The sequence below is a fragment of the Typopeltis vanoorti genome, chromosome 13 (assembly GCF_054136105.1).
Source record: "Typopeltis vanoorti isolate ZY-2024b chromosome 13, IOZ_Tvanoo_1.0, whole genome shotgun sequence".
NCBI lineage: Eukaryota > Metazoa > Arthropoda > Arachnida > Uropygi > Thelyphonidae > Typopeltis > Typopeltis vanoorti.
In genome coordinates this window covers 122194577-122221772 of record NC_143561.1, presented here as the reverse complement: position 1 = coordinate 122221772, position 27196 = coordinate 122194577, and the positions used below count along the sequence as shown (strand labels likewise).

The following is a 27196-nucleotide window of genomic DNA, read 5'->3' as shown; positions in this document are numbered from 1 at the left end:
GCCTCGTGAAGCGAGGAGATATGATTGAAATATATAAGTTGGTAGAGGGTTGTTACCAGGTTAATGTGGAAGAAATTTTTCATAGAATGGGGGGAAGGGGCAGAAAAAGGGAACATACTTGGAAACCGTATAAGGAGGATGTGAGCAAGGGCATAAGGAGTATGTTCTTTGCATGGAAGGTGGTTGGTCAGGGGATTGCTTTGCTTGACATTGTGGTGAATGTAGATACATTCAATGAGTTTAAAGCACCATTTGGTGAGTTTTGTGTGCAATATTGTTTTTCTCCCATAATGCGTAATTTGATTCCATCGAGGTTTGGTATTAATAATAATACTAATGACTGCCAGATGACAAGCTGGTAGCTAGTTGAAACAGTAATAAATTTAGTTTAATCCTTTATCCAAGTGTAAGCAAACAAAGTTTGCTCCTGAAGTATCTTCAGGACTGAGGCAACTCATGGTTGGACCAAGCTTTCATCACTACTTGTCTTAGTATCTCCCATAATGCAAAGCACATCTCCTTGTGGACATGTATAATGCTATGCATTAAAGGAAGGGCCACTACCCAGACCGGTTTCAACCTTTATTGAGGTCTCGTCAGTGGGAGCCAGACCCAGATGTGGTGATACTAAGGTGGAAGCAATGGAGAAATCATATTAACTATACAAGTTGCCAAAAGGTGTCTCACCTTATTATTAAATTACTCTGAATTTAGAGAAAGATGTTGGAATTTTTTTTCCACTTGGTTAGATAATAAATTTAGTTTAATCCTTTATCCAAGTGTAAGCAAACAAAGTTTGTGCTTGAAGTATCTTCAGGACAAAGAACTAGTGCAGGACTTCCAAACTTTTATTGGTCAAGACCCACTTTCGAAAATGGTACTTTTTCCTGACCCTTGCTTGTAATGAATATTTTAAAAGGAAGGGGGAGGTGGGGTTTGAATAAAAAATATCGCTTTACTACTTTTACATTTTTTATTGAATACACTTAATATATAAATTTATTAATCTAATACATAATGAAGTGTATGTGAAAAAGGGCTTGCTTTCTATTTTTGCTAATGACGTCTTTCACGTCCACATTGATATGTGTTATTTTCAGATGCAAGGTGTTTGATAATTGAAGTTTATTTTGAAATTTGTTTCTAATTCCTATCATTGCTGAAAATCCAACTTCACCTATGTACGAAGTAGTAAAAGGAAGCAGCACTCTTAAAGCTGCAGTAGAAAGAGATCCACCCAAAATCAGCTCACAACCCACACTTTGGGAATCTCTGGACTGGTGAGTTGGATAGCTGATTGATTGTTAGATAGGTATCACCAGGTTTTATATGGAGGAGTGATATCCCAAAAGAGTAAGGTGAACTAATGGAGTACACAGGGATCAGTTTAGGGACCATTATTGTTTAAAATACAAAGTTGGGAAGAACTGTGAGAAATAGAGCAAATGTTGGCCTTTCAGGAGGCTCTCAATAAAGTGCGTGAGTGGGCAAATCCGTGGAGCTTTAGTTTAATGTTACAAACCACGTAAAAAAAATCTACTCCTCTTTCCCTTCTTCACCACATCTCTATACAGCTTCCAGGTATGGCTTTTCATGCTTCCCCATCTTAGCATCCAATCTTTTTATAATTTCATCTATATTAATCTGATAGAATACCTTAACTAGCTCGAAGGTCTCTATCACATCTCTTATCCACCAGCCTCTGTAATCCACATTCTCTCAAAAGCTCTTTGTAACCAACACTCCAGAGTCCTGATATCGCTTTAGTTATTCATCTTTGGACCCTCTCTAGTGTTTTCACATTACAATGAAAACTAGGTGATCAAATCTGAACACAATAGTCCATATGTGGTCTGACCAATGCTTATACAGATGCACCATCACCACCTCCTTATCCCTACATGCCAATGTACTTTTTATCATAGCAGCAATACAATGTGCAATCTTTGCAACATATGCAATATGCCCTCAGAACTTCAGTCCACTGTCCACCATCACTCCAAGATCCCAAATCTCATCTACTCCCTGAAGTATAGCTCCACCAATACAATATGCGGCCTTATATCTCTGTAACTGAAGTGTAATACCTTGCATTTGTTAACATTAAAACTTTAACCCCACTCTTTTGTTCAAGCTAAAAGTCTATTCAAATCTTCCTGTAGAGAATTAACATCACTACTGATAATGCTGGCCTGGTTGATCATGTGGTTACCGTACCCGCTCTCCAGCCAAAAGGCTGCAGATTCGAATCCTACAATGGGCATGGATGTTTGTGATTGTCTGTGAAAATACTAGTGGTGGTGGTGGTGGTGGTTGGCAGTAGATGGCATTGGTGTAATTGTGGTTCATTGTAGTTGGTGGATTGAGTGGTGGAGACAGAGAGTTGTAGAGTAGGGGTCAATCCACATGAAATATCATTAACAAACAAGTTAAACACTAGTGGCCCAAGAACAGATCCTGAGACACACCACTGGTTACCTTCCCTTTCTGAGACACAGCTCCATCATGCACAATTTGCTGGTATTGTTCAGAGAGCCAATCTCCAATCCATATAACCAATATACTATCTATTCCTTATCCTCTGCAGCTTGTACACCAGCTTATCTGGGGATCTGTGGTAATTTATCAAATGCCTTTGCAAAGTCCAAGAATGTCACTCTATATGATTCTTCCTTAACCAACACATTCATCACCTTATCATAAAACATAAGCAGATTGCTAAAACAACCCCCCCCCCCCTTCACAAACCCTGCTGGCCATCATAGAGAATCTTATATTCATCAACCCCATCCTGTATTCCATTTCTAACATAGAGAATCTTATATTCATCAACCCAATCCTGTATTCCATTTCTAACCAATTTTTCCAACACTTTGATCACAGCTGCAGATATACAGACTGGTCTATAATTGGAAACTTCTGTTCTCAAACTATGCTTGTGGAGAAATATTATTTTGCTTTCTTTCCACACCTTAGGAACCTTACCCACTGCAAGACTCTCATTAAATAACCAGGACAAGGGCATCACTAACTCTTTTACATATTCTTTTAAAATATGTGGTGATATGTCATCCATCTCCACAGCCTTATTAATTTTGTCTTTATAATATCTATAATTATAAAATTTGTGTTTACTATGTTTACTACAAGCAAAATATGATGGAATAACAGTGTGTGTATGTGTGTCCATTTTTAAAAAAAAAAATTTTAATTTAATTTAATTTATTTTTTTTAGGGCTTACCAGGTCCTCCAGGTGCTAGAGGTCCCTCAGGATTAGATGGCTGTAATGGTACCGATGTATGTATTTCTATAAATGTCTGTTTCTGTAGCCATTTAATTCAAATATTGCATATACATGTCCAAGGCAGAGGATATTTTAATATTAAAATAAATATATATTGTAATTGTATTGTTATTGATGATAATGCCAAGTAATCTATTGGATCATCTTTCTGTTGGATTCCATCAGATGTTCGGTGATATCCTTTTTGCTGGGTTATAGTAGATATTTAATGATGTTTGAATGATGTGGAACTTGTGATTGTCTGCATTCATCCTACAGAGTCTGAATGGATAGGGGATACAGTATCTATGAATTTCACAGCACGTGTGATCAGATTAAGATCTGTTGATAAAAAGATTTGCAGATTAAACTACCATATGAAAAAAATAAAATTTATTGAAGTGAATAATTAAATAGTTACACCCAATTTCAGTTTCTATATTGAGGTTGTCTTCAGAAGCAGTAGCATGAACATGCTTATAGAACTGTAAGAATTCTTTTCACTAGCTTTACATTGAACCTGTTCTCTGAATAGGAATATTAAAAAAAAAAAAACTATAAAATAACCAGAAAAACTTTATATTTATTTGTCAAATTTATTTTATGTTAGTGACTTCAGTAATCAACTTATATTGAAATATGTTTTTCTTCTTTTAGTGTTTATTGTGCATTGCAATCAGGGAGCAATTGATTGTTATATTGTGAGTCTATATGTACTGTATATATATTCCTGAAGATAGTCTTAACACAAGGGCTGATTGTAATAAAGTAATTTCTTATTTTAAACTCTTAGACAGTATACTTTGTAATTTTTGTATACTTTGTTTTCCTTTTACAATGAATGCTATATACTGCTCACCATTTTGAGAATGAGTTCACATCTAGTGAATTTGCTGGCCATAATAATGGGTGATGTTCCCCTGTGTATTCCTTGAATCATTTCCTTACAGCAGGGTCCTGGTACTGTATTGTATTATTTATCTGGAATACCCCATTTCCAACTAGGAATGAGTGCAACAGGACAAATTGCTCATGGTCAGCTACAATTGCATGTATACTCAGATGGTCATATGTTTTTCAGTATGCAACAGAATTCCCATTGCTGACTAACAAAATATATTGTGTACCATGGTACTAATGCTTGGAACAGAGACAAGAAGTCCATAGATTTATGCTGTTCATGCCATAAACTATAACCATAGAGTTGAATGGTACAGCAGGAACCACAACTTTTTGGAGTACACCTTTTCTCATTTTTTTGGTATCCAACTAGTGTACTACTGACCCTCACATCAGCCATTTTTGATTATGACCCCTGAATTTAGAATGTTTTGTGGGGATTTGATTTTGATAATCTATATTTGTTTCAGAGAATGCCACATTGTCATCTGTCACCTGTGCTAAGCTTAAGGATGTTAGTGATGCTGTAAAGATGCAGAGAGTGAAGGTGAAAGAGATGTTTATTTTGGCTGGTACCAATGATTTAGCAGGTGAAAAGTGATGTATGCAAGAAGACATGAAAGAGTTGCTAGTGAATGAAAAAAAAGTGAGAAAGTGAAAGTTGTGAGTCTGTTGTCATAGTATGATAGAGGTGAGCTGAGATGGAGTGCTATGATCATGAATAGAATTGGTGTGCAGATTGCGCAGGAGGAATGGTGTGGAGTTTGCATATGGGTAAACTGAGTTTGATGGAATGAGGAAGGATTTATATAACACATGATGTTAAATGTAGTGTATGAGGTTCTTAACTATCATGGGCTAAGCAATACAGTGTATAAAGAGAAGTTGTGGGTTGAAGGGGTTATTATACTTTATGTATACTAATTCCAGAAATATTTGATGTGATGATATTTGATTTGATGAGTACTTGTATCCCTTGCTTTAATCCAGGGGATACAAGGAATGTAGATGACATGCAGTGGCAAATTGTCACGATGAGCACAGATTGAGTAATTATTATTATGAGAGATTTCAACTATGGAGACATCGATTGGGGGAATGGAATTTATGTAGCTGATAAGAAACAATTAACTGAGATAGCATTTAATGCAAGGGATATGAGAGTGCCAGATCTGATCATATCTAATATATAATTTATAATTTGATAGAATATGTTGCAAGTAAGTATGGCTCCATTACGAAGGAAAATGGCGACCAGTAATGATGGTTCGCCATCTTTATCAAAGAACGGTAGTATAAATGAGATGATTCAATGTACTAGCTGCGAAATGTACGCGTTGTGGAGTGCGGTCGGAGTGTGGTTAGATGATAATAAAGGGGTAAATGTGTGTAGAAAATGTAGGGAGAATGAGAAATTGAAGAGTATTTCGGATCGTGAATGTGATATTTTTGTCAAACTTCAGAATGAAGAAAATAGGGATTATTATTATTATTATTATTATTAAACAAGACCTCATGGAGTCAAAGACTCATCTAGGAGGTCCTTTTATCTCACACACATCTCATCATACCGGGTCTTAAACACATTCAAACTCCCTGCAGACACCACACTCTCAGGCAAGGCATTCCAATCATTCACAACTCTGCACCTCTCACTCCCCTACTCACACCCTCTTTATACAGTTTCCAGGGATGACCTCTGGTTCTCCCCTGATCTCCCACTATTCGCTGTAGAACTTCTCCACCATTGATCCTATAGCAACCCCTTACCAACTTGTAGGTCTCTATCATATCTCCCCTCTTCCTTCTCTCCACTAGTCTCTGCAAATTACATCTTTTCAATCTTTCCTCATACTCGACATTCCAGAGGTCAGAAACTACCTTAGTCAGTCGCCTTTGGACCCTTTCCAACATCTCTTCATCCTTCTGAAAACCAGGTGACCAAATCTGGGCACAATAGTCCATGTGTGGCCTAATCAAAGCCTTATACAATGGAACAAGAATCTCCCTACTTCTACATGTCAGTGTCCTCCTCATCATTCCCAGAAGTCTTTGTGTTGTCTTCACAATTTTGGCGATGTGACCCCTAAATTTTAGATCCTTATCCACTATCACTCCCAGATCTCTTATTTCCTCTACTTCCAACAATATATTTTCACCAAGCATAAATTCTGCATCCCATCTTTGTTTTCCAAATTTTAAAACCTTACATTTTGCAACATTGAACTCACATCCCCATTTGCTTGCCCAATCACTCAATTTATTCAAGTCTTCTTGCAAGGCCACAACATCTTCACTACTCTTTATGGTTCGTCCCAACTTTGCATCATCTGCAAACAACTGAATATCTCCATCCAAATCTTCGCCAATATCATTAATATACAAGTTAAATAGTAATGGCCCTAAAACAGATCCCTGAGGCACTCCACTAGTGACTTTCCTTTTCCTGGATATTGCACCCCCATACACAACTTGTTGATACCTATCAGATAGCCAGTCTCCAATCCAATGCACTAATCTAATATCCAACTCCATCTGCTCTAGTTTGACTGTCAACTTATCATGAGGCACTCTATCAAAAGCTTTTGCGAAATCCAAGTATATTACTGTGTATCCTTCTCCTCTGTCCAAGGAAGCAGTCACTTTATTGTAATAAGTAAGTAGATTACTAAAACACGACCTCCCTTTAGCAAATCCATGCTGTCCATCAAAGATTATACCATTGTTGTCAACCCAACTCTGGATCCTAGTTCTCACAAGCTTCTCCAACAACTTAACCACAACACCTGACACACAGATAGGCCTATAGTTTGATGCTTGAGTTCGATCACCTCCTTTATGAAGTGGCACAATCTTGCCCTCCTTCCACTCTTTAGGGACTTGACCAAGTGCAAGACTCGTATTAAAAAAATATGTCAAGGCAGGTGTCAACTCTCTGGCACATTCCTTCAGAATACGCGGTGATATATTATCAAGTCCCACAGCCTTATTTACATCTAGTTTACTCAACTCCCCAAACACCTCTTGCTCACTTACAGTCAGTCTCTCCTCCCCATCATCAACTGCTCTTAATCTCTCCATGAAGTCACATTCACAAGATTGAAAGATCTTTATGAACTGCTCATTAAGTATCTCCACCACACATTCTGCAACAGCTGTCTTTATACCATTTCCTCCAATCAATGTCATCCTTCCATAATCATTCTTTCTTTTGCTGGCTACATATCGAAAGAACTCCCTAGGATTCTTTTTAGCTTCATTAGCTAACTGCTGTTCATACCTCTCTTTAGCTACTCTCACCAACCAAGTCACTCTCCTTGCCTGGTCTTTGTAGAACTCATGAAATTGGTTACTTCCACTTCTCTTATGCTGCCTCCACAATGCCCTTTTTCTCTGTATTGCATGCTTAATCTCTTTATTCATCCATCTCACACCTAACTTATTTAACCTTCTCACCCGTGGTATACATTTAGACATTGCATCCACTAAATATTTTTTGAAAATCCCCCAAGCTGCATTGATCTCTTTTCCAGCTAACTCCTCATTCCATGCTACACCTGCAAGCTGTCTCCTGAGCTCTTCATAATCACCCCCCTTGTAGTTCCACATATACCCTTTTTTCACAGGGGTCCTTGCACTGCTGGCAACCACCCAAGTAATCACCTCATGGTCACTTTCGCCAATTGGTGGATGATTTGATACCTCATTGATAATTACATCCTCCGATGAGATGACCAAATCCAAGACCCTTAATCCTCTTGTGCCCTCTGTTACATACTGTCTGAGGTAGTTATCCCTCAAAAACTCAAGAAACTCATTTTCTTTACTTCCAGTTGCTATCTCTTCATTCCAATCTATATTGCCATAATTAAAATCACCCATAATGATCATCCTTTTCTTATTTGCTTGGCTTATTTGACTATACATTTCACTATCACCACCATCCACATTACCAGGTCTATAACAACATCCCACCAAGTATTTGAATCTATTCACCTCTATCTCACACCATACTGCCTCAAAACCACTGGCCCCATTTCCCCCTTGCATCTCTACCTTGTATGGACATAACTCTTTCTCTATCATCAATAGCACTCCCCCTCCCTTTTTACCCCTTCTATCCTCACGAAACACATCATACCTTTCCATCTCTATTCCTGTCAGGATGTCATCCTCATCTAACCATGTCTCACTTATTCCGACAATCTCTGGGTGCACAGACGCAATTAGTGCAACCATTTCATCCGCCTTGTTTCTTATACTTCTAGCATTGGTATACAAACACAACAACTCATTTCTGGATCTACAGCTAGTTCCACTGATACCACTCACTTGATGTGATCTCTCCATGCTGGACTGGGGCCATTTCCCTTTCTGCTTCTTCATTTTAGAACCCTTTGCAATTCCATCTGTTTCCTTTTGATCCCTGATCATCCCATTACTTTCCTGCCTACACATTCTCTCACCTCCTCTTGGAGCATCCACCTTTCTCACGCTGTGTATCCCTGTCCACCCTGAGCCTCCCCGTTTCCCTGTTCCTCTTGCACACCCATTCTCTCATTATCTATACTCATACCACTCACTTCCACATTCATTTCCACTCCTTCAATCTCTCCTGTCTTACTCTCCTGCTCTTCCACATCACTCCCCTCTCGATCTGATTCATTCTCTCTATTCACTTCTCTACCTTCCAGCAGCAGTCTCTCCAAGCGACTCACACCATAACCACTCAAATGCAGTCCATCGCTCCCATACAGCTCACTTCGTCCCTCAAACTCATTCCACACATTAACAAACTGTACTCCCATCTCCTCACACATTTCAGCCAGAATATCATTCATAATCCTTGCTCTCCGCCTCATTTCACCACAATCATACCTAGGCAACACACTGACCACCCTTCCTGTCACACTATTCTCCTTTATCTTTCCAAGCAGTCTCCTGACATTCATTCTGACATGCTCCTTGTTCTCTCTCAAATCATTCGTACCAATTAATACAATTAACTCTTTTGCTCGTTCCTGCCTCATATTCAATGCCTCAATCACTCTACTCATTTTACCGCCTGGAAAACATACCTTGTGCATTTTATCCTCTAGCACACCTTTAATAATGGAGTCACCATACAATGCCACTCGCTCATCTTTTGTTAACTCTTTCATGCCATCATGATTTATTTTAATAGTTTTGACCTGCATTCTCTTAATTTCATTCCGCATCCATTTCATTTCTTGCTTCATCCAATCCAATTCACCTTCTGAACCTCGCGACACATTCACTCTATCATTAAATCTTTCTAACTTTCTAACTCTCGACCCTCTCTTCTCACTTTCCCTCTCATTCATCCTTCTTTGTTTCCGTACTTTCGGTCCAACATACGTCCAACTTTCACTGTCATTCTTCTCACTTTCACTCTCACATATCTTTCTTTGTTTCCGTACTTTCGGACTAACATGCGTCCAACTTTCGCTATCATTCTTCTCACTTTTACTGTCATTCATCTTTCTTTGGTTCAGTACTTTCGTTCCAACATGCGTCCAACTTTCGCCATCAGTCATTCTTTTTTCGCAATCATTCATTCTTTCGATTTTTTTTACTTGCGATTTCTGCACCACGCCATTTCTACTTTCATTCGTTCTCTCAATTTCGTTTCTTTCCGCCTCACTTTCGTCCCTTTTAACATCCGTTACGGTTGTCAAATCGCTCTTTTTCTTTTTTCCTGATTTTTTAACATTTTTTCGCCTGTCTTTCCCGCCATCCTCTTTCAAACGTGCACTCACGACACAATCGGTACTAGCACTTTCTGTTATCAACTTCATATTCGCATTCATCAATTCCTCGTTCAGGTCACATTTCGCACACACCCTTCTTCCATCCGCACTAAACATCCACAAATCATTTATGTAATCGAAGGAATACATATAACAGACCTCACACTTAACGAACCTACTGAAATCCAAATTAAAATCATGGAATGACAATGCAGCCGCCATTTTTTTCTCTCTGCAGGTTACTAGGTCTAATATTAACGTTTTCGTATTTAGTTTAAGCAAGAAAAAAAACCCCACACTAATAATATCGGTAGCGTACAACGTTTACAGCCGCTCTTACTTAAACAATTACGCTTATATACTTAATTATTCCTAGTAAAACTTATCTGAATCAGGAGCTCTTCAAAGCACATTCGTAGCGCTTGACCCACTGGGATATGACAAGAAACGGCGAGGTTGTACCAGAGAATTGTGAGAGTGTGAATGATAGTATTAATGGTTTTACTGAGAATAAAAAAGATGAGATAGATGCAATGAGTGAGATTGCGTTGTTGAATGGTGCGATAGAAAGGGCAAAACAGCAGCTAGAGCGTATGAGCAAAAGTCGACTGAATGAACCAGCCAATAATAAAAAGTATGACAGGAAAAATAGACGTATGAGTGTGAACATGAACAAAATGAAGGATAGAGTGCTGTATGGAGACTCGTTAGTACGAGGTGTGATAGTAGAGGATTTGACAAAGTCGTACCAACCTGGTGCGACCATAAAGGATGTAACTGAGCCTATTAGAGAGCAAAAGGAAAGGGTGAAAGAAATGATTGTTGTGGCAGGTACGAATGATTTGAAAGAAGACAAAATGGAAATGATAGAAGACCTGAATGAATTGTTTGAGGTAGCAAAAGAAAAGAGTGAGAGAGTTAGAATGATTAGTCTTTTGCCACGGTATGACAGTGAAATGTTTAAAAGGAGGGCCATAATTGCGAATGACTTTATGCGTGGGTTATGTGTATGACGAGTGGCATGGAATTTGTGGATGTGTAGAGTGAGTTCAATGGGCGAAAGGATCTATATAAGATGGATGGCTTGCATTTGAATGGTTACGGTGTAAGAAGACTTGAGAAAGTGTTGCAGAATGTGGTGGATGTGCAAATTCAGGGAAACTAGATTTATTAAGGGGGGGGGGGAGTAGATATACAGTCCTTAGGGAGGCAGTTAAATGTAAGAATGAATATAATATGCCTGAGCAAATAAGGACAACAAATCAGAGTGGGATAGTTAATATAAGGCATCAAGGTAGGGTTGGGGCTAATGGGGGTCTTAAATTCATGTACACTAATGCTAGGAGTATTAGGAACAGGAAGGAAGAGTTTTTGGCCATGGTTGGCACTTCCAGAGCACAGGTTATTGGTATTAGTGAATCATGGCTGACTGTAGATGATATAGCTAGTGGGATTGAATGTGATGGGTATAGTGTGTTCAGGAATGACATGTAGAATAAAATGGGGGGAGGAGTATTGTTGATGATAGCTGATGAGCTGCAGCCAAGGAGAATAGAAGTTGAATTGCAGGATAGAGAAAAGAGCTCATTTGAGGCCATTTGGTGTGAGATTGTGGCTAGCAGAACTAAATATACAATTGGGTGCTGCTATAGACCAGGTGATGGAAAAGATGGTGGTGACAGTATGCACAAGCAAATAGAAGAAATGAGTGGAAGGAGGGTGATTATTATGGGAGATTTCAACTATGGTCACATTGATTGGAGTGAGGAGAGGACACACGGGAGAAAGGAATTGGATTTTATGCGGTTATTAAGGGATAACTATCTGCAACAGCATGTAATGGAAAATACTAGGGGTCAGAGAGTGCTTGACCTAGTAATTACATCTGAGGATTTGGCTGTAACAAATATGACCACATTGCCACCAATCGGTGAGAGTGATCATAGGGTCTTGACTTGGGAGGTGGCTAAAGGTGTAGAATTTTCAATTAAGACAGGGTACATGTGGAATTATCGGGCTGGAAAGTATGACAAGCTTAGGAGTTTGAGTGGTTCAGTGCCATGGCATGTACAACTGCAAGGACTAGAAGTCGATAGTGCATGGGAGGTAGTTAAGAAGTGTTTGCACGAAGCAATGGCTGACTGTATACCTAGAGTCCAAATAATAAATCAACTAGGGGTTAAATGGATGAATAACACCATTAAGCTTGAGCTGCAAAAAAAGAAACAACTATGGAGGGAATTTAAGGAGAAAGGTGATCGACAGGCACACGAACGGTATAAAGCGCAGGCCAGAAGGGTAACGAGTGTGGTAAGAAAAGCAAAAAAAGGATTACGAAAGAACATTGGCCATGTAGGCTAAAGAGAATCCTAAACAGTTTTTTAGATATGTAGCAAGTAAAAGGAAAAATGTACATGGCAGAATGATTTTAAAGAATGCCGATGGTAGGGAGGTAACTGAATCAGTTGATATAGTTGAGTTACTGAGTGAGCACTTTGCAAGAGTGTATCATCCAGGTGGTGACATTGCAGAAACAAATGTATCAGTAGATTATGCGGGAATTGTGGTGAATGAAGTGGAGGTGAGTAGTCTATTGCATAACCTCAATGTCAATACATCTGTGGGATTGGATGGTATACCAGCTCGTATTGTACGAGAAGCAGCTAAAGAATTGTCAGTACCCTTGACCATTTTGTTTAATTAGGGTCTCGGGTCTGGGTTAGTCCCGAGGGGGGGGTGGAAAGAGGGGAAAATAGTTCCACTGCATAAAAGTGGTTCCAAGACTGCTGTTGTAAATTACCGACCGATTAGCATATCAGCAATCATTGTCGAGGTCTTAGAGAAATTAGTCAAGAAAAGAATACAGGATTGGATAGATGAAAATGGGATATTGTATGGGGGACAACATGGTTTTGTGAAGGGTAGATCATGCCTCAGTACCTTGCTCACGTTTTATAACACAGTGACGGCTGAACTGGATAGGGGGCAATGGGTTTACAGTAATACTACTGGACTTTGTCAAGGCTTTTGATAGGATACCACATAGAACCCTAATCAGTAAACTGGAGCAGATGGAGATAGATATAGGGTTGGTGAGATGGATAGGAGGGTGGTTGAAGGAGAGATACCAGAGAGTGGTTTATTCAGGAGTGGAGTCTAAAAGACAGCTTGTGACTAGTGGTGTGCCACAGGGCTCTGTTCTTGGACCAATGCTTTTCAATTTATTTATCAATGATATAGGAAAGGATTTGAGAGGAAGTGTTCACTTGTTTGCTGATGATGCAAAGTTGGGTAGAGCAATTGTGAGTGCACAGGATGTCAAAATTTTACAGGATGATTTGGATAGTTTGGAGGACTGGGCTAGGAAAAATGGATGGCAATTTAATGTGCCAAAGTGTAAGGTTATGCACTTTGGGGTGAAAAGAATAGCAGCAGTATATCGCATTGGTGGAACCGTACTCCAGGAGATTGATGAGGCCAGCGATTTGGGAGTGTTTGTGGATAGGGAATTGAAGTTTAGGAGGCACATTGCAAAAGTGACTAAAACAGCTCACCAAATCACTTGGCTTCTGAAAAATACTTTAACATGCAGAAACAAACAAGTTGTTGTTCCTCTGTATCAAGCCTTGATAAGACCCCATCTGGACTACTGTGCCCAGTTATGGGCACCAGAGTTTCTTCGTGATGGGGAGGAAGTGGAGAGAATACAGAGACGAGTGACCAAGATGATAGTAGGTCTGTGGAATGAACCTTATGAGAATAGGTTGAAGATTTGTGGGTTGCAGAAATTGGTCGATAGCCGAAGGAGGGATGATATGATTGAGACATTCAAATTACTGAAGGGTTTCTATAAGATTGATCCAGAAGATATTTTTAAAAATATGACTGGTGGTAGGAGGACTAGGGGCCATGAATGGAAGCTGGGCAAGTGCGTGGTTGACAAGGGTGTTAGAGCTAGGTTTTTTACTTGGAGAGTAGTGAATGAGTGGAATAAGCTTCCAGAGTCTGTTGTGGGTGCTACGACTGTGAATGAGTTCAAGGCAAGGTATGATAGATACTTTGTCAATGTCGAATAGTTGTTCTTGACATGATGTTAGGGCCTCCCTCGATGAGTCTGTCGACTCCTTGGAGTTGCCCGGAACAACAACAATAATAATAATAATAATCACTACCTACATTGATATTGTTGGATAAGATGTGATGATCTCTTCATAACCAAAATCCATGCAATCAAATCTGTGATTTTATTGCTTAAGTAGACAGGCTATCTGAAGACATATTCAGATCCACAGTCTGTATGAATGTCTGTTTCACTTTGTTATCATGGTTGTCATTCAATGCTATGTTGTCAGTGTGTGTGTGTGTGTGTGTGTGTGTGTGTGTGTGTGTGTGTGTGTGTGTGTGTGTGTGTGTGTGTGTGTTATGTCACATCACTCACTGAAAAGTATCTTCCACTTAAAAGCATGAACAGACATTCATACATGTTGGAAATTTTTTCTGCTTGGTTATACTATAAGTTAAAGATGCCAAGAAATTATATTCTTAGTGGGAAGCCAAGTTAAAATGGTAAAAATCTCTCGATTTTTACTGTTTTAAATCTTCCAAGTCATATTAGTAAAGACAGTGCTTTCAAACAAACTATACTTGGTAAAATCACAAAAAGTGCATGACAAACACATCCAGAAATTAGCCTCAAAATTCCAGAACTCCGGGAGCTGCTTTCCCAGTCAAACTGAATGGAACAACATTAGTTGAAATTATCAATAATGAACTTGCTATAACAAATGAACAGATACAAGACCAAATGCAAGCAAATGAAACTGTTATACCAGGAGAAACCAGAGAAGAAACAGATAAGCAAGTAATACATCTAAAAGAACTTAATATGCAGACAAGATCATAAAAAAAGAAAGATGAATTAATAAAAAAAAATTGAGAATAAACAAAAAAAAATAAGACTTACTAAAAAAAGGAACTAAATCTAAAAGAAGAAGAAATGATAAAAAAAAAATTTAAAAATGGAGAAGGTTGTGGATCATCAAATGAAGACTCCTCAGGGCCAGAAGAGTTTACTGACTATGGGGAACCATCTCATGCTAATAAAGGGAAAGCGAGAGATATACAATTAAAGAAAAAATAATAAAATTTACTGATTCAAAGTTTTTTCAGTACAATTATCATCTGTACGTAAAGAACATAACTAGCTTCCAAATCAAGAATAGTAGGCATGAAATTGAAATAATGAAAAGCAAGTATAAAAAACTGAAAAAGAATTTACAAAAAGCAGACCTACACATATTGAAGACATCACCAGGTTCATCCAAAATCCAGAAGTTAAAGACTTACCAGTGGCACTTCACTAATCATATCATTTCCTTCCTGCATTGTCTCATTAAATATAGGATTCCACAGGAAAGTTAAACAAGAAGCTATATGGAAACTTATGCTACACCATAATATCATGTTTATTTTCTCCAAGAAACATACTTCCACAAACATAAAGATATAAGAACTTTAGCCAATTGATTTCCACTTCTTTCTTATTGGAGCTTCTTTGGAAGATTTTACAGGGCAGGAATAGAGGTTCTTATTTGTGTCCCCCCCTCCCCCCACCACCTTTGGGTCATTCTGTAATATCCAATGGGATGGATGCAGAAGGGAGAATCTTGATAATAGACTGGAAATACTGCAGATGTGTTATAAGGTTTATAAATGCTTATCTCCATCCATTGGGACAGTTAGACAAAAATGCTTCTAGGAATTATAGCCATATTTATATGGTGCCCATTATATCATAGCAGCTGGAGACAGGAATTGTATTGAAAACCCCACATTAAACAAATTAGGAGACACCCCAGAATTGGAAAAGTGGGATGTGCACATCCCACTTTTCCATATGTCTCGACATGCTTAACTAGTCAACATATGGAGGATTCACAACCCCAATGTCCAGGCTTACAAAATACATGAATCAAGATATCGGTACTCATCTTGATTGAATTTATATCTCTTCTTTCCCTTATAAATAGGCTAACTGAGATAAAACATTTTGACATCAACATGTCAGATCATAATCTAGTTTTCCTTAAATTCCACTGTATGGAACAAGTGGAGATCAGTTCTGGATCATAGAGGTTTCCACTAAATTTTCCATTAATTTTTACAACCAAATTACAGACCTTCTGTTCAAACTGAAATAACGTTACCTGGAACTGGGGTATGTAATTAAAATTCAAACAGGCAGTAAAACAGAATATGATTGAATGGGGAAAGGAGCAGGCTTTTCTCAAAAGAAAAAAAAAAGTTGAAAGAACTGTATAAAGAGAGAAGCTAGTTCATAGAAAACCAATGCAATGACATAGAATGCAGCAACATCAGTAGAAATATTAACATAAAGATAGAAGTGGAAAGGCAGAAACAAGTGGAAGAAAGGAATTTTAAAATAAGAATATGGCAGCACTTAGTAGATAGCCCCTTTCCAGCTGCATTCTTGAATAGACAATTCACTAAGTTCTGCAAAGAAAGGGCTATCACTCAAATTTGCACTGATTGTGAAGATTTGAGTGATAGGAGTCACAGTTGCTCAAGACAACTGTGACTCCTTTCAATAACATTATAAAAATCTGTGGGAAATTATAGCTCTTGGAACATTAATAGCTTTCCTTTTCATATCCAAGAAGGGCTTGACACACCCATTACAGCCTTTAAATTTGCACAGCCTATAAAGAATGCCAGACAGAAAAATCCCCAGGACCTGATGGTTTAGAACTTTGCTGTGAGGCCTGGGATTTTATTCTTCCCATTTTAGTTATACTGTTTAATTCTTTTCTCTCTATGGGACATACCAAGTGAATTTAAAGCAAGTCATGCCATCCTCATTCCAAAACTAATAGAGATCATACTTTAATTAGCAGCCGAGACCTATTTCTCTATCTAATACTGACTGCAAGATATTTTTCCACATTATCAATAACAGGTTCAAAGTAGGAATGAAATACATAATTAGAAGCACACAGGTGTATGGAGTTCCAGGCTGAGCAGTAGAATTTAATCTGTTTCTGCTACATGATCTACTCTGCCTAGTTAATATGAAAAAATAGCCAATGGCAGTGCTATTAGTAGACAGCATTTAATAATATCTGGTATCCCTTTCTGTTTCACATCCTCCAGCACATTGATGTGAATAAAAAAGCTGCTATCCATTATTAAAGGAGCCTATGTCAATTCAATTTCCAACCTCTTAGTTAATGGATTTCTATCAGATCCAGTCAAAATTCAAAAAAGGTTGGCCTCTTAGTGCATTACAATTTGATTGGTTCTTAAACCTTTCTTGCAGGAAGTCGACATTACATGTGCTGTGTGAGGAATAACAGTTCCTTCAGCTATGAAGGAAAATAAGATATTAGCCTATGACAATGATGTAATAGGCTCTTTGAGAAAATAATGATTCCATATACATCTTTTTTGATATTTTGGAAAAATTCTGCAAAATCAGTGGATTAACTGCTAATGCAGACAAAATAAATTTTTTTTGGAAAGTGGGATCTTGGAGGCATTCCTTTTGAACTAACTCCTAAGAGAGAGAACCCTTTTTTGGAATTCCCTTCTCCACTTACCCAATATTATCAGTTCAAAAACTGGTAATATTGGGTAAGTGGAGAAGGTAAACATTCAAACCTTAGAAGACTGGAAAATTGGGCAATTGGGAAAGTGGAAAATACCCACTTTCCTTTTCTTGGTACTTAAAACAATATATTTTCTGTTCAGTTGTATATAAATATATTACACACATTACAGAAGCTGAAGAAAAACTATTACATAGTAAACCTGTCCAAATTTTTTGGTTCAGCTGCTTTGGGCTTCCAGTCTTAAAATGCTGCTACTTAAGCAATACAGCTTCAAAAATACATAAAATGTTGCAGACCAAACACACACGTGTAGATCTTCTCCAGTACCACCTGGGTTTTCATCTTCCCCTATTTGGAGTAAATGATTATAAAGGTCCAAAAGCTGAGATTGTCCCTGAATACTACAGCATTCTGTGCTTAATGCTAAGATTGCTAGAACATTCTGGCATTGACATTCTTTCCATTAATAAAAGTTAAATTTGGTATAAAGAAATATTTAAACTCTTTCGCCATGAACTTCGGCAGTTGGGTACTGACAACAACACTTTGTTTCATAACTTACTGAAGTTTCAAGGAGGGATCTTGCTTGGAGAATTGCATAAGAATGCCATCAAATGGAGGTAACTTGAACATTGGAGATCCAATCTGTGACATCTGTTACTGATTAGAAGCTGTAAAACATGCATTCTACAGCTGTTCTCTTGCCTTGCATATTTGGAACAGATCATATAATGTGTTGGGCATTCCATTACTTACAACAGAATAGGTTCTTTTTTTGCAGTACCCACTACCCGTCAGCAATGGGAAGAGAATTTTGATTTTTATAATTAATGAATTAAAATACCATTTATGGAAGTTTAGAAAGAAACACAGATATGAAAACCAGCAATATGACATACATATGCTTGATAGTGTTATTATTTAGCCAGACCATTTTTGTATTTAGAAAGAAGTATTCTGGGTGATATCAAAATTTTGGCTAGGGGTGTAGACCACCTGCATTATGCAATATTCATTAGGGGAGATAAAATTATGTATATTTTTACTATAAGAGGTTTTTTTAAATGGTTCTTCCATCCTCTTAGTTAAATGTGGCTTTATGGTCAATTGCAGGTTTGACTGGAGAACAATCCCAGGCAGGGAAAGCCAACTCAGGGCAGTTAGCTCAGATAAGGCTAACCACCTGGGTATCAGTCATCTTTGTATGTTAGGTTTCAATTGGTCTTTTGGTTGTTCATCTGCATGAGACTGCTAAAAAAAAGAAAAAAAATGTGTTAGCCTTTGGGTATATGGTGATATAAAAGAGCTGAGGCCTTTTTTCCTCTATCTCTCATACTATTTGTCTGTCGTTTCTTTCTCCTAATACTATCAGGCTCTCTTGCACTCCTATACTAACTACTCCAGGCTTATGATGGATATCCTTTTACTTTTTCACCTCAATAAAGACTGAAACTGGTCTGGATAGTGGCCCTTCCCATAATGCACATCTGTAAAGATGTGTGGTTTGCATTATGAGATAATTGATGTGAAGTCATTAGCATTTATATACAAGTAGCCCAGTCACAAACATTGTTTGCTTACACTTGGATAAAGGATTAAACCAAGAATATAATTTCTTGGCATCTTTAATTTTTAGTTTGTTATTCTGTAGTTAGGACTCGAGTAGCATTGTTAACGGTTGTTGTTGTCCCCAAGGGTGCTCTTACTAAGCTATTACTTTAGATTCCTTCATTGTGGGTGATAGTGGTATTCCACTTACAGCATATGCGATGTTTATTTCCTGAAGAAAAAGCTCAAGGACTAGTGCAAAAAAGGGGACCAAGAGAGCATCCTTGTTTTAATTCCCTTTGGATGTTGATGAGTTTGACAACATTCTGTTTATTTGGTGGTATACATATTGTTTAACATTCTCCCTGAAGTACAGAAAGAATGCCTTCCCTGACCCCAGCTTTCCTGAATGATGCGAAATAAGAACAAATGATGGACACTGTCAAATACTCAGTTTAGATCGATGCAAAGCAATGCCATTTGGTAACATTTAATGTTTACTAGGTGGAATAGATCTCTTAAGAGAAACAGATTAAATTCTCTCAAGTGGCCTGAGATGCTATACACTTTTGTGCTCTGTACGACTTACCTCATCCCCAACTTGACCTGATTATTGAGCACACAGGCAAGGATCTTATAGCTGTGTTAGATAGGCTGATTGGCCTCCAGTTTTTTTTTTTTTTTTATATATATTATTATTATTAGGGAGGGATATCTGTTGACTTTAGGGATAAAGGAAGCATTGCACTCCACAAACTTACTTGCCAAATTTTCTTTGAATAGGATGTTTAATAGGGCAATGAGAATGGGGAGAATGAAATCCCATGCCTCATGGTAGAACTCTGTTTATAATCTCTCTGACCCAGGTGCCTTGTCAGTGCAGTGGAGTGTCAGTAGAGCACATTTTCATTGAACTGTTCAATGAAATGTTATATTAAATATGGTTTAATAGTGCAACAAGAATAGGGGGAATGACATCTCATGCCTCACGGTAGAACTCTGTTTATAATATGTCTGGTCCAGGTGCCTTGTCAGTGTAGCATTGCTTTTCTCCTCCTCTACCTACTGTATTTGCACATTGTTTGCATTTTTGTCTGTATGGAGGGGTTTGGGTCAATATAGATGGTATGGAGACTGCAGTTGACTCAGATGGTGTAAGTTTTGTCATCTTTACTTTTTCTAGAATTATTTGCATAAAGGTCTTAAGAGAAAAAGATTAAATTCTATCAAATGGCCCCAGATGTCATACACTTTTGTACTCTGGATGACTTACTTAAAATCTTGCTTACTCTGTGAAAGTGCATTGGGGACAGGTAATAATATGGTGTTCAGAACCATCTAATTTTCTCAGGGTTTCAGGAATTGGCTGGATATGTGCCTGATGTTGACACAGTTTAAACACTTGGCTAGGGGGCAGCTGCTTCCCAGATGGTCTGTTGAGCCACAGAACAGACATTGTCTCTGTACTCTGGGATAATTAACCACTACTCTCAAAGTCCTGATGTTAATGAAGTTTGGAAATGTGGTCTTCTTAACCATTGTAAAAATTATTTCCCTGGAGTACCAGTTCACATCTTCTATGGAGATATACTTTCTGATGTTACTTACATTTTTCCCACTCAACAAATGCTTGAATTAAGATCTCTTAACTGGCTTTCTTATATTCGATGAGGAACTTTAAATTTCATGCTGTCCATACCTGACTTCCTACTATAATAGGTGTTTTGAGGTTTCCCTGTACATAAAAACTTTCTAGTAGCTTGTTTCTCGATTCCATATATTTTGACTACAACTAGGTACTTTTCCCCGCCATGTGGTGTGAAGGATTGATTTTATCTGCTTCTATAGTCTCTTAACATTTTGGTGATTACTTTTGGCTCTTTGCATCTCAGCTCTATTCCTAAAGTTCTTGATTTTAGGGACAATCAGAACCATAGTTACACTCAATAATCATTCTGCATTTAAAAATAATAGCCTTAAAGCCAAGAAATCCTATAGTGCAAAACTATTACTTGCAAAAATAAAATAGTTATATGCAAATTGTAGCCTTTATGCATTCTGTAACCTAGATTAGCAAAAAAAACCCCTGCAAAATCAGAGCTAGAACAATAGTTTAAAAAAAATGGCAAATTGATATTAAAGCAGACAAGAATAGTGCAGTGCTATTTACAAGAAGATGAGTGTTGCTGGATGGCAAAGAGGTCATGTTTGGTACCCCATATTAGGGGTACAACTAGATAAAAGGCTTCACTTCATGTCTCATATCAAACAGGTCTGCTTAAAAGCAAATAGGTCAATAGGACAGCCATTAATTTTCATAGCTAGCTAATCACAGAACTTTGTCACATGCCCTCTTTTTTTCTCTGAGTGTCATCTTCTGTCAGAGGTCAGTGACCACCTTGGCAAATTTTGAGTGATCTTTAGCCATTCTGAATAGTCTTTCAGAGCTCATGTCAGTCCACTTCACTGTTTGATGTCTGCCAACCAAAATCTTCTTGTCCACTGTACAGCAGTACAGACCATACATAGCATTTAACCATGCATACTCGAAGCTCTAATTTTAAATTGCGGTTACGCATCAGGAGAAAATTTTTTCTTTTCATTTCAATTCTAACTTTTATTTCCATTTCTGGATTACATTCTTCATTTAACCAGTATCTGAGATATTTAAATTTTGTCTCTTTATGTTTATTTCCTGTTTAAAGAAAGTGCTGAATTAAGAATCGGTTTCTTGCTTATGCCATGAATTTAGTTTTGGTGATATTTATTCTTAATTCCATTTTTTTTCACTCTCTTCATTCACTAGTTTGAGAAGATTTTGAAGATCCTGAATACTGTCATCCCGGAAAGCTGTGTCATCAGCATATCAGATGTTATCGATGATTTTGCCATTTAAATTAATCCCTTCCTCTCTTCCTTTTAAGATTTTTTGTAATATGGCTTCTGAGTATACGTTAAAAAGGAGGGATGACAGCACACATCCTTGTCATTCCCCTCTTTTGATGTTAATGGAGTCTGTAATAATGTCATCAACTTGAACAGATGCCTTTTGGTTCCAATATAAGTTTTCGATGATCCTAATGTCTTTACCATCTAATCCAATTTTTAATAATTCAATCATTTCAGTGTGCGGGCTTTGTCAAATGCTTTCTCGAAGTTGATAAAGCAGATGAATACTTCCTTGTTTTGGTCACTACATTTTTGGAATAAGATATTTGAAAAAAGAAAAGAGGCTCTCTTGTTCCCAAACAAGAGAAGACATCTGTTGATTGGCATTGACAGAATCTGTACTGGTGGTCACTTAATATCTGAGTACCTTCAAGGTAGAGTAGGAGTTGAGAAAATTGATGGTTTTCTCCATCACTTTAGATAGGACTGAAGTGAGTGAGATAGGGGCGGTAGTTAGATCCTCCTTTTTAGGAATGGGTTGAATATAGGCCAATTTCCAGGCTTTGGGATATATACCAGTGGAGTATAAGAGTATGTACAGACGGCATAGGATAGGAGTCAGTTCTGCTGCACAGACCTTCAGGACAATTGGAGGAATGCCATCAGGGCCATGAGCCTTTTTTGTGTCTAATTTAGACAACAGGTTTATGATCTCTTTCTGGCAAAAGGATACAGGGGACATTGTATGTTGGGTAGTTTGAATGACTGGGGGCATTTTCCATTGTCAGTTATGTGTGCATTGGAGGCAAAGTGCGAAGCCAGGAGATTAGCTTTTCTGTTGGTGATGTTGCAATTGAGCCATCTGGGTATGATAGGGATAGGAATAGTGTAGGGCAAAAGTTACGACCATCTGCTTTGGCGAGAGACCAAAAGGCATGGTTGCTGTTTGGACAGGCTACAAGTTTCCTGCTTTTTGGCCATTCAAATTCTGTTTTGGAAGCATTGATAATTTTCTTCATCTGTTTTGGGCTTCAGTATAGGCATTGAAGGAGGATGGAGTTCTTGATAGTTGGGCCCCCTGCTGTTTAACTTTTTGTAAACGATATATCATGTGGACTGACTGGGGATCTTTCTGTTGTTTGCTGATGATGCAAAGTTGGGAAGAATTATCAGTAGCACTGTTGATGTTAATTCCCTTCAGGAAGATTTGAATAGACTTTTTACTCGGACAAAGGAGTGGGGTTGTAGTTTTAATATCAATAAGTGCAAGGTGTTGATTTAGGAGTGATGAAATATAAGGCTGTGTAATACATTGATGGTGCGGTACTGCAGAAAATGGATGAGATTAGAGATTTGGGAGTGATGGTTGACCATTGACTATTGTTTAGAGGGCATTTGCTAGTGTTGCAAAGGCTGCACATCATAGTGCTGCTATGATAAGAAGTACTTGAACATTTAGGGAAAAGGAAGTGGTTGTGCCAATGCATGAAGCACTGGACCATTAGACCACACTTGGACTATTATGCTCAAATCTTGTCACCTGGTTTTCAATGTGATGTGGAGACATTCAAGACATTCAATGCCGAATTATTGAATAATTCGGCAGTTGAAGTTATCTGTCTCTGTAGTACATGAGCCTATTCATGAATTACTTCATATACAGTTTTGTTTGCTCACACTTTAGTAAATGATAGAAACAAGAATATAATGTTATTTATAATAATTTATTTTCATCTCTTACTCTTTCTCACATACTGGCACTCATACTCTCTTCTTTTCCATCATGCTCGCATGCTCCATATTTTGTTTGCTGTGATGCTACCATAGCACAATCAGTAGAAGTCACAACTTTTGAAATGAGGAACCTTTTTAATGGAGTTTTAACTGAATGTGAGTTAGCTGGCTTTAGTGGAAGTTTTTCCCATATGAATACCACAAAATACATGTGCCAGCTGGGCAATATACAAATGATACATATAATGTGCTTTCTTTGTTGGCTTAGTTGCTTTGGTTATAATTTCAAGTAAAGCAGTGCCTCTCTAATGTAATTAGAAGAATATCTAAAGATATTACTTTTCATTTAGAAGCACCAGATTTCAAATTATGATGTGAAGAACCTTTACAGTGGTATTTCAACTGAAAATGAATTAGTTGGTCTTATATAGTAGTGACACAATATTTCTTATCAGCAGCTCATGCTTTTTGTCCATTAGCAGCCAACACAGCTATAAGAATTCATGCTTTTGAAACATATAACTTGAGTTGCCTCAGTGTGATTTTTAACCAAAAGAATTAAATTAAAAAAAAAAAATAGAAGAAAAACACAAGAATAGAGTATAAGTTAACCCAACAGGAATAGAGGTTTCCAAAGGTAAAGAATATCTTCATTGCATTCAGAAACCTCTATTCTTCTCTATTTTTCAATCTCTCTCTCTCTCTCTCTCTCTCACTTTCTGTTGATATCACATAGATATCAATAGAAATGTTGATATCACAATTTTTTATTCTTCTCACATATGGCATGTCTTCTTTTCATATGTATTGTCTGACAATTACAATTTACTGATACTGATACTAAGTATACTGTTAATAATATTATTCTTTTCTTCTGATTTTCAACCCATTCTTATTTGAAACTATTTTTAAGGGCTCATTGTTTTTGGAATTACTGTATATTTTTTAAATTGTTAATGATTTAATTAAATTTATTTTTTTTAGGGAGTTTCAGGTTGTAAACAATTTTATTTTATTTATTTTTTAGGGAGCTCCTGGTTTGCCAGGGTATCCGGGTAATGTTGGTCCCCCAGGGCTTCCAGGCATTTCAGGTTCCAAAGGGGAGAAAGGGGAACCTGCTATTGGCCCTCCAGGATTAAAAGGACAGAAGGTTTGTAATTTTAGTCTGTTCATTATAATCATATTTATTTCTTTTGTTCATTATAAAAAAATAGTGGAGTTGTTGAGTAATCATTTTGCAAAGGCGTATCATCCATGTGGAGATATTACAGTTGCTGATGTGGTAGTCTGCTGTCAGAATTGAAGTAGAAGAACAAGAGGTGTTCAACGTATTGAAAAATATCAATGTAAACACAGCAATGGGACTGGATTGCATGTTAGAAAATTTGCTATGTGAATGCGCAAGAGTGCATTTGTAAAATTGGCAGTGTTATTACTGATGAAATTATTCACTCTAAGTCTTAGCTCTGGCAAGATTCCAAGGAAGTGCAAATAGGGTAAGATAGCTCCATTATCTTGCCCTATTATAAAGGAGACTCAAAGAGAGAAGTAGCAGATTACAGACCAGTTCATATTTCAGGAGTGGTGGTTAAAGTATTGGAAACGTTGGTTAAAGTAAAATCCAATAATTAGTGGACAGGAATACAGCATGGTGGACAACATAGCTTTGTAAAAGCTAGGTCCCGCCTTAATAATTTACTAATGTTTTATACTAGATACACCATGATACTGCTGGACTTTGCAAAGTCCAGCAGTATCATGGTGTAGCCATTTTCATTATCTAATACAGTAGAATTAGATAATGAAAATGGCTACACCATGATTTTCAAAGGCATTTGATAGAATATTGCATGAAAAACTATTACAAAAGTTGGAGCAAATGGGAACTGATATTAAGCTGATAACATGGTTAGAGGAGGTTGCTGACAGACAGACTCCAGAGAGAGAGAGAGAGAGAGAGAGAGAGAATCATACATGGTGAAGTGGAATCTAAGAAAATGAGAATGACCAGCAGAGTACCTCAGGGTTCTGTGCTAAGGCCACTACTCTTTAATTTGTATATTAATGATAAAAAGGGAAAGATTTAAGAAGATATTCCATGGGTTGCTGATGATGCAAAACTGGGGAGTGTAATAATTGACAAAGATGGTGTAGGTATCCTGCAGGCTGATTTAACTAAATTGACTTTGTAGGTGAACAATAATGATTGTCAATATAATGTTGCAAAATGTATGCTTATGCACTTGGGATTGAAAAGGTTACATACTGTATCATATTGATCGTACTGGATTTCAGGAAATTGATGAGGTTAGAGACTTTGGGGTAATGGTGGACAGAGAGCTGAAGTTCAGATAGCATATTGTCAAAGTTAGCCAAAAGCTTAAACGATTACTCTGACGTTGAAAAACACACTATACAAGTAAAGATAGGGATGTTAATGTCCCTCTTTATAAGGCTATTATTATTATTATTGAGGCCTCCATGGAGTCAAAACACTCACCGTGGGAGGTTCTTCCTAAGAAACACAAAGTCTATCAAGACTCATCAAGGGGAGGTCCCTACTAAGAAACACAAAGTCTATCATACCACTCCTTAAACTCAATGACCATTCTCGTGATCACCACTCCATCAGGCAATGCATTCCATGGTTCAACCACCCTCCATGCAAAGAAACCACTTCTCACCCTCTTGCTCACAGATTCCTTTCATAACTTCCAGGGATGGCTTCTTGTCATCACTCCTTCCTGCTGTTCAACCAAGCAAAAGAACTCCCCAGTGTCAACCCCGTAACCACCTCTCAACAGTTTAAAAGTCTCAATCATATCACCTCTCCTTCTTCTATCCACCCAACTCTACAGTCCACATTCCCTCAGCCGATCCTCATAACTATCATTGTACAGTCCTTATTTATATAATTTATCCCCTTCAAATCCTGGGGACCAAATCTGAGAACAATAGTCTAAGTACGATATGATCAGGGTCTTATACAATGGAATGATAACTGTTTTATCTCTGCAGGTCAGCTTCCTTCTCATTATTGCAGCAATGCTCTGTGTTATGTTCACCATCTTTGCAATATGTCCCCTAAATTTCAGGTTTCTATGAATCATCACCCCCAGATCTCTTGTCTCCCCTACTTACTCCAGTATAACTCCTCCCATAGAGTATGCAGCGTCCCATCGATGTTTCCCAAACCTCAAGACCTTACATTTTGCTGCATTAAACCGACAACCCCTACCCCCATTCATTTATGTTCTATCTAGCTTATTCAAATCCTTTTGCAGTGCTGCTGCATCTGCACTATTACTAATAATCCTTCCCAGCTTCGCGTCATCCACAAACAACTGAATATCCCATTGCAATCCACTGACAATGTCATTGATATAATTGTTAAACAATATAGGTCCCAGTACTGGGCCCTGTGGGACCCCAATTGTAACCC

The 27196-nt window shown here is 37.8% G+C and overlaps 1 protein-coding gene across 1 annotated transcript in view; it reads left to right on the top strand.

Annotated features, from left to right (window-relative positions):
* The window catches only part of Col4a1 (Collagen type IV alpha 1), a 903940-nt gene that overhangs the window by 119742 nt on the left and 757002 nt on the right, over window positions 1–27196 (top strand). Inside the window, exons 6-7 of the mRNA XM_090402880.1 lie at window positions 3236–3298; window positions 24782–24904. Coding sequence (XP_090259006.1) covers window positions 3236–3298; window positions 24782–24904 — 186 coding nt within the window. The remainder of the gene's footprint in view (window positions 1–3235; window positions 3299–24781; window positions 24905–27196) is intronic.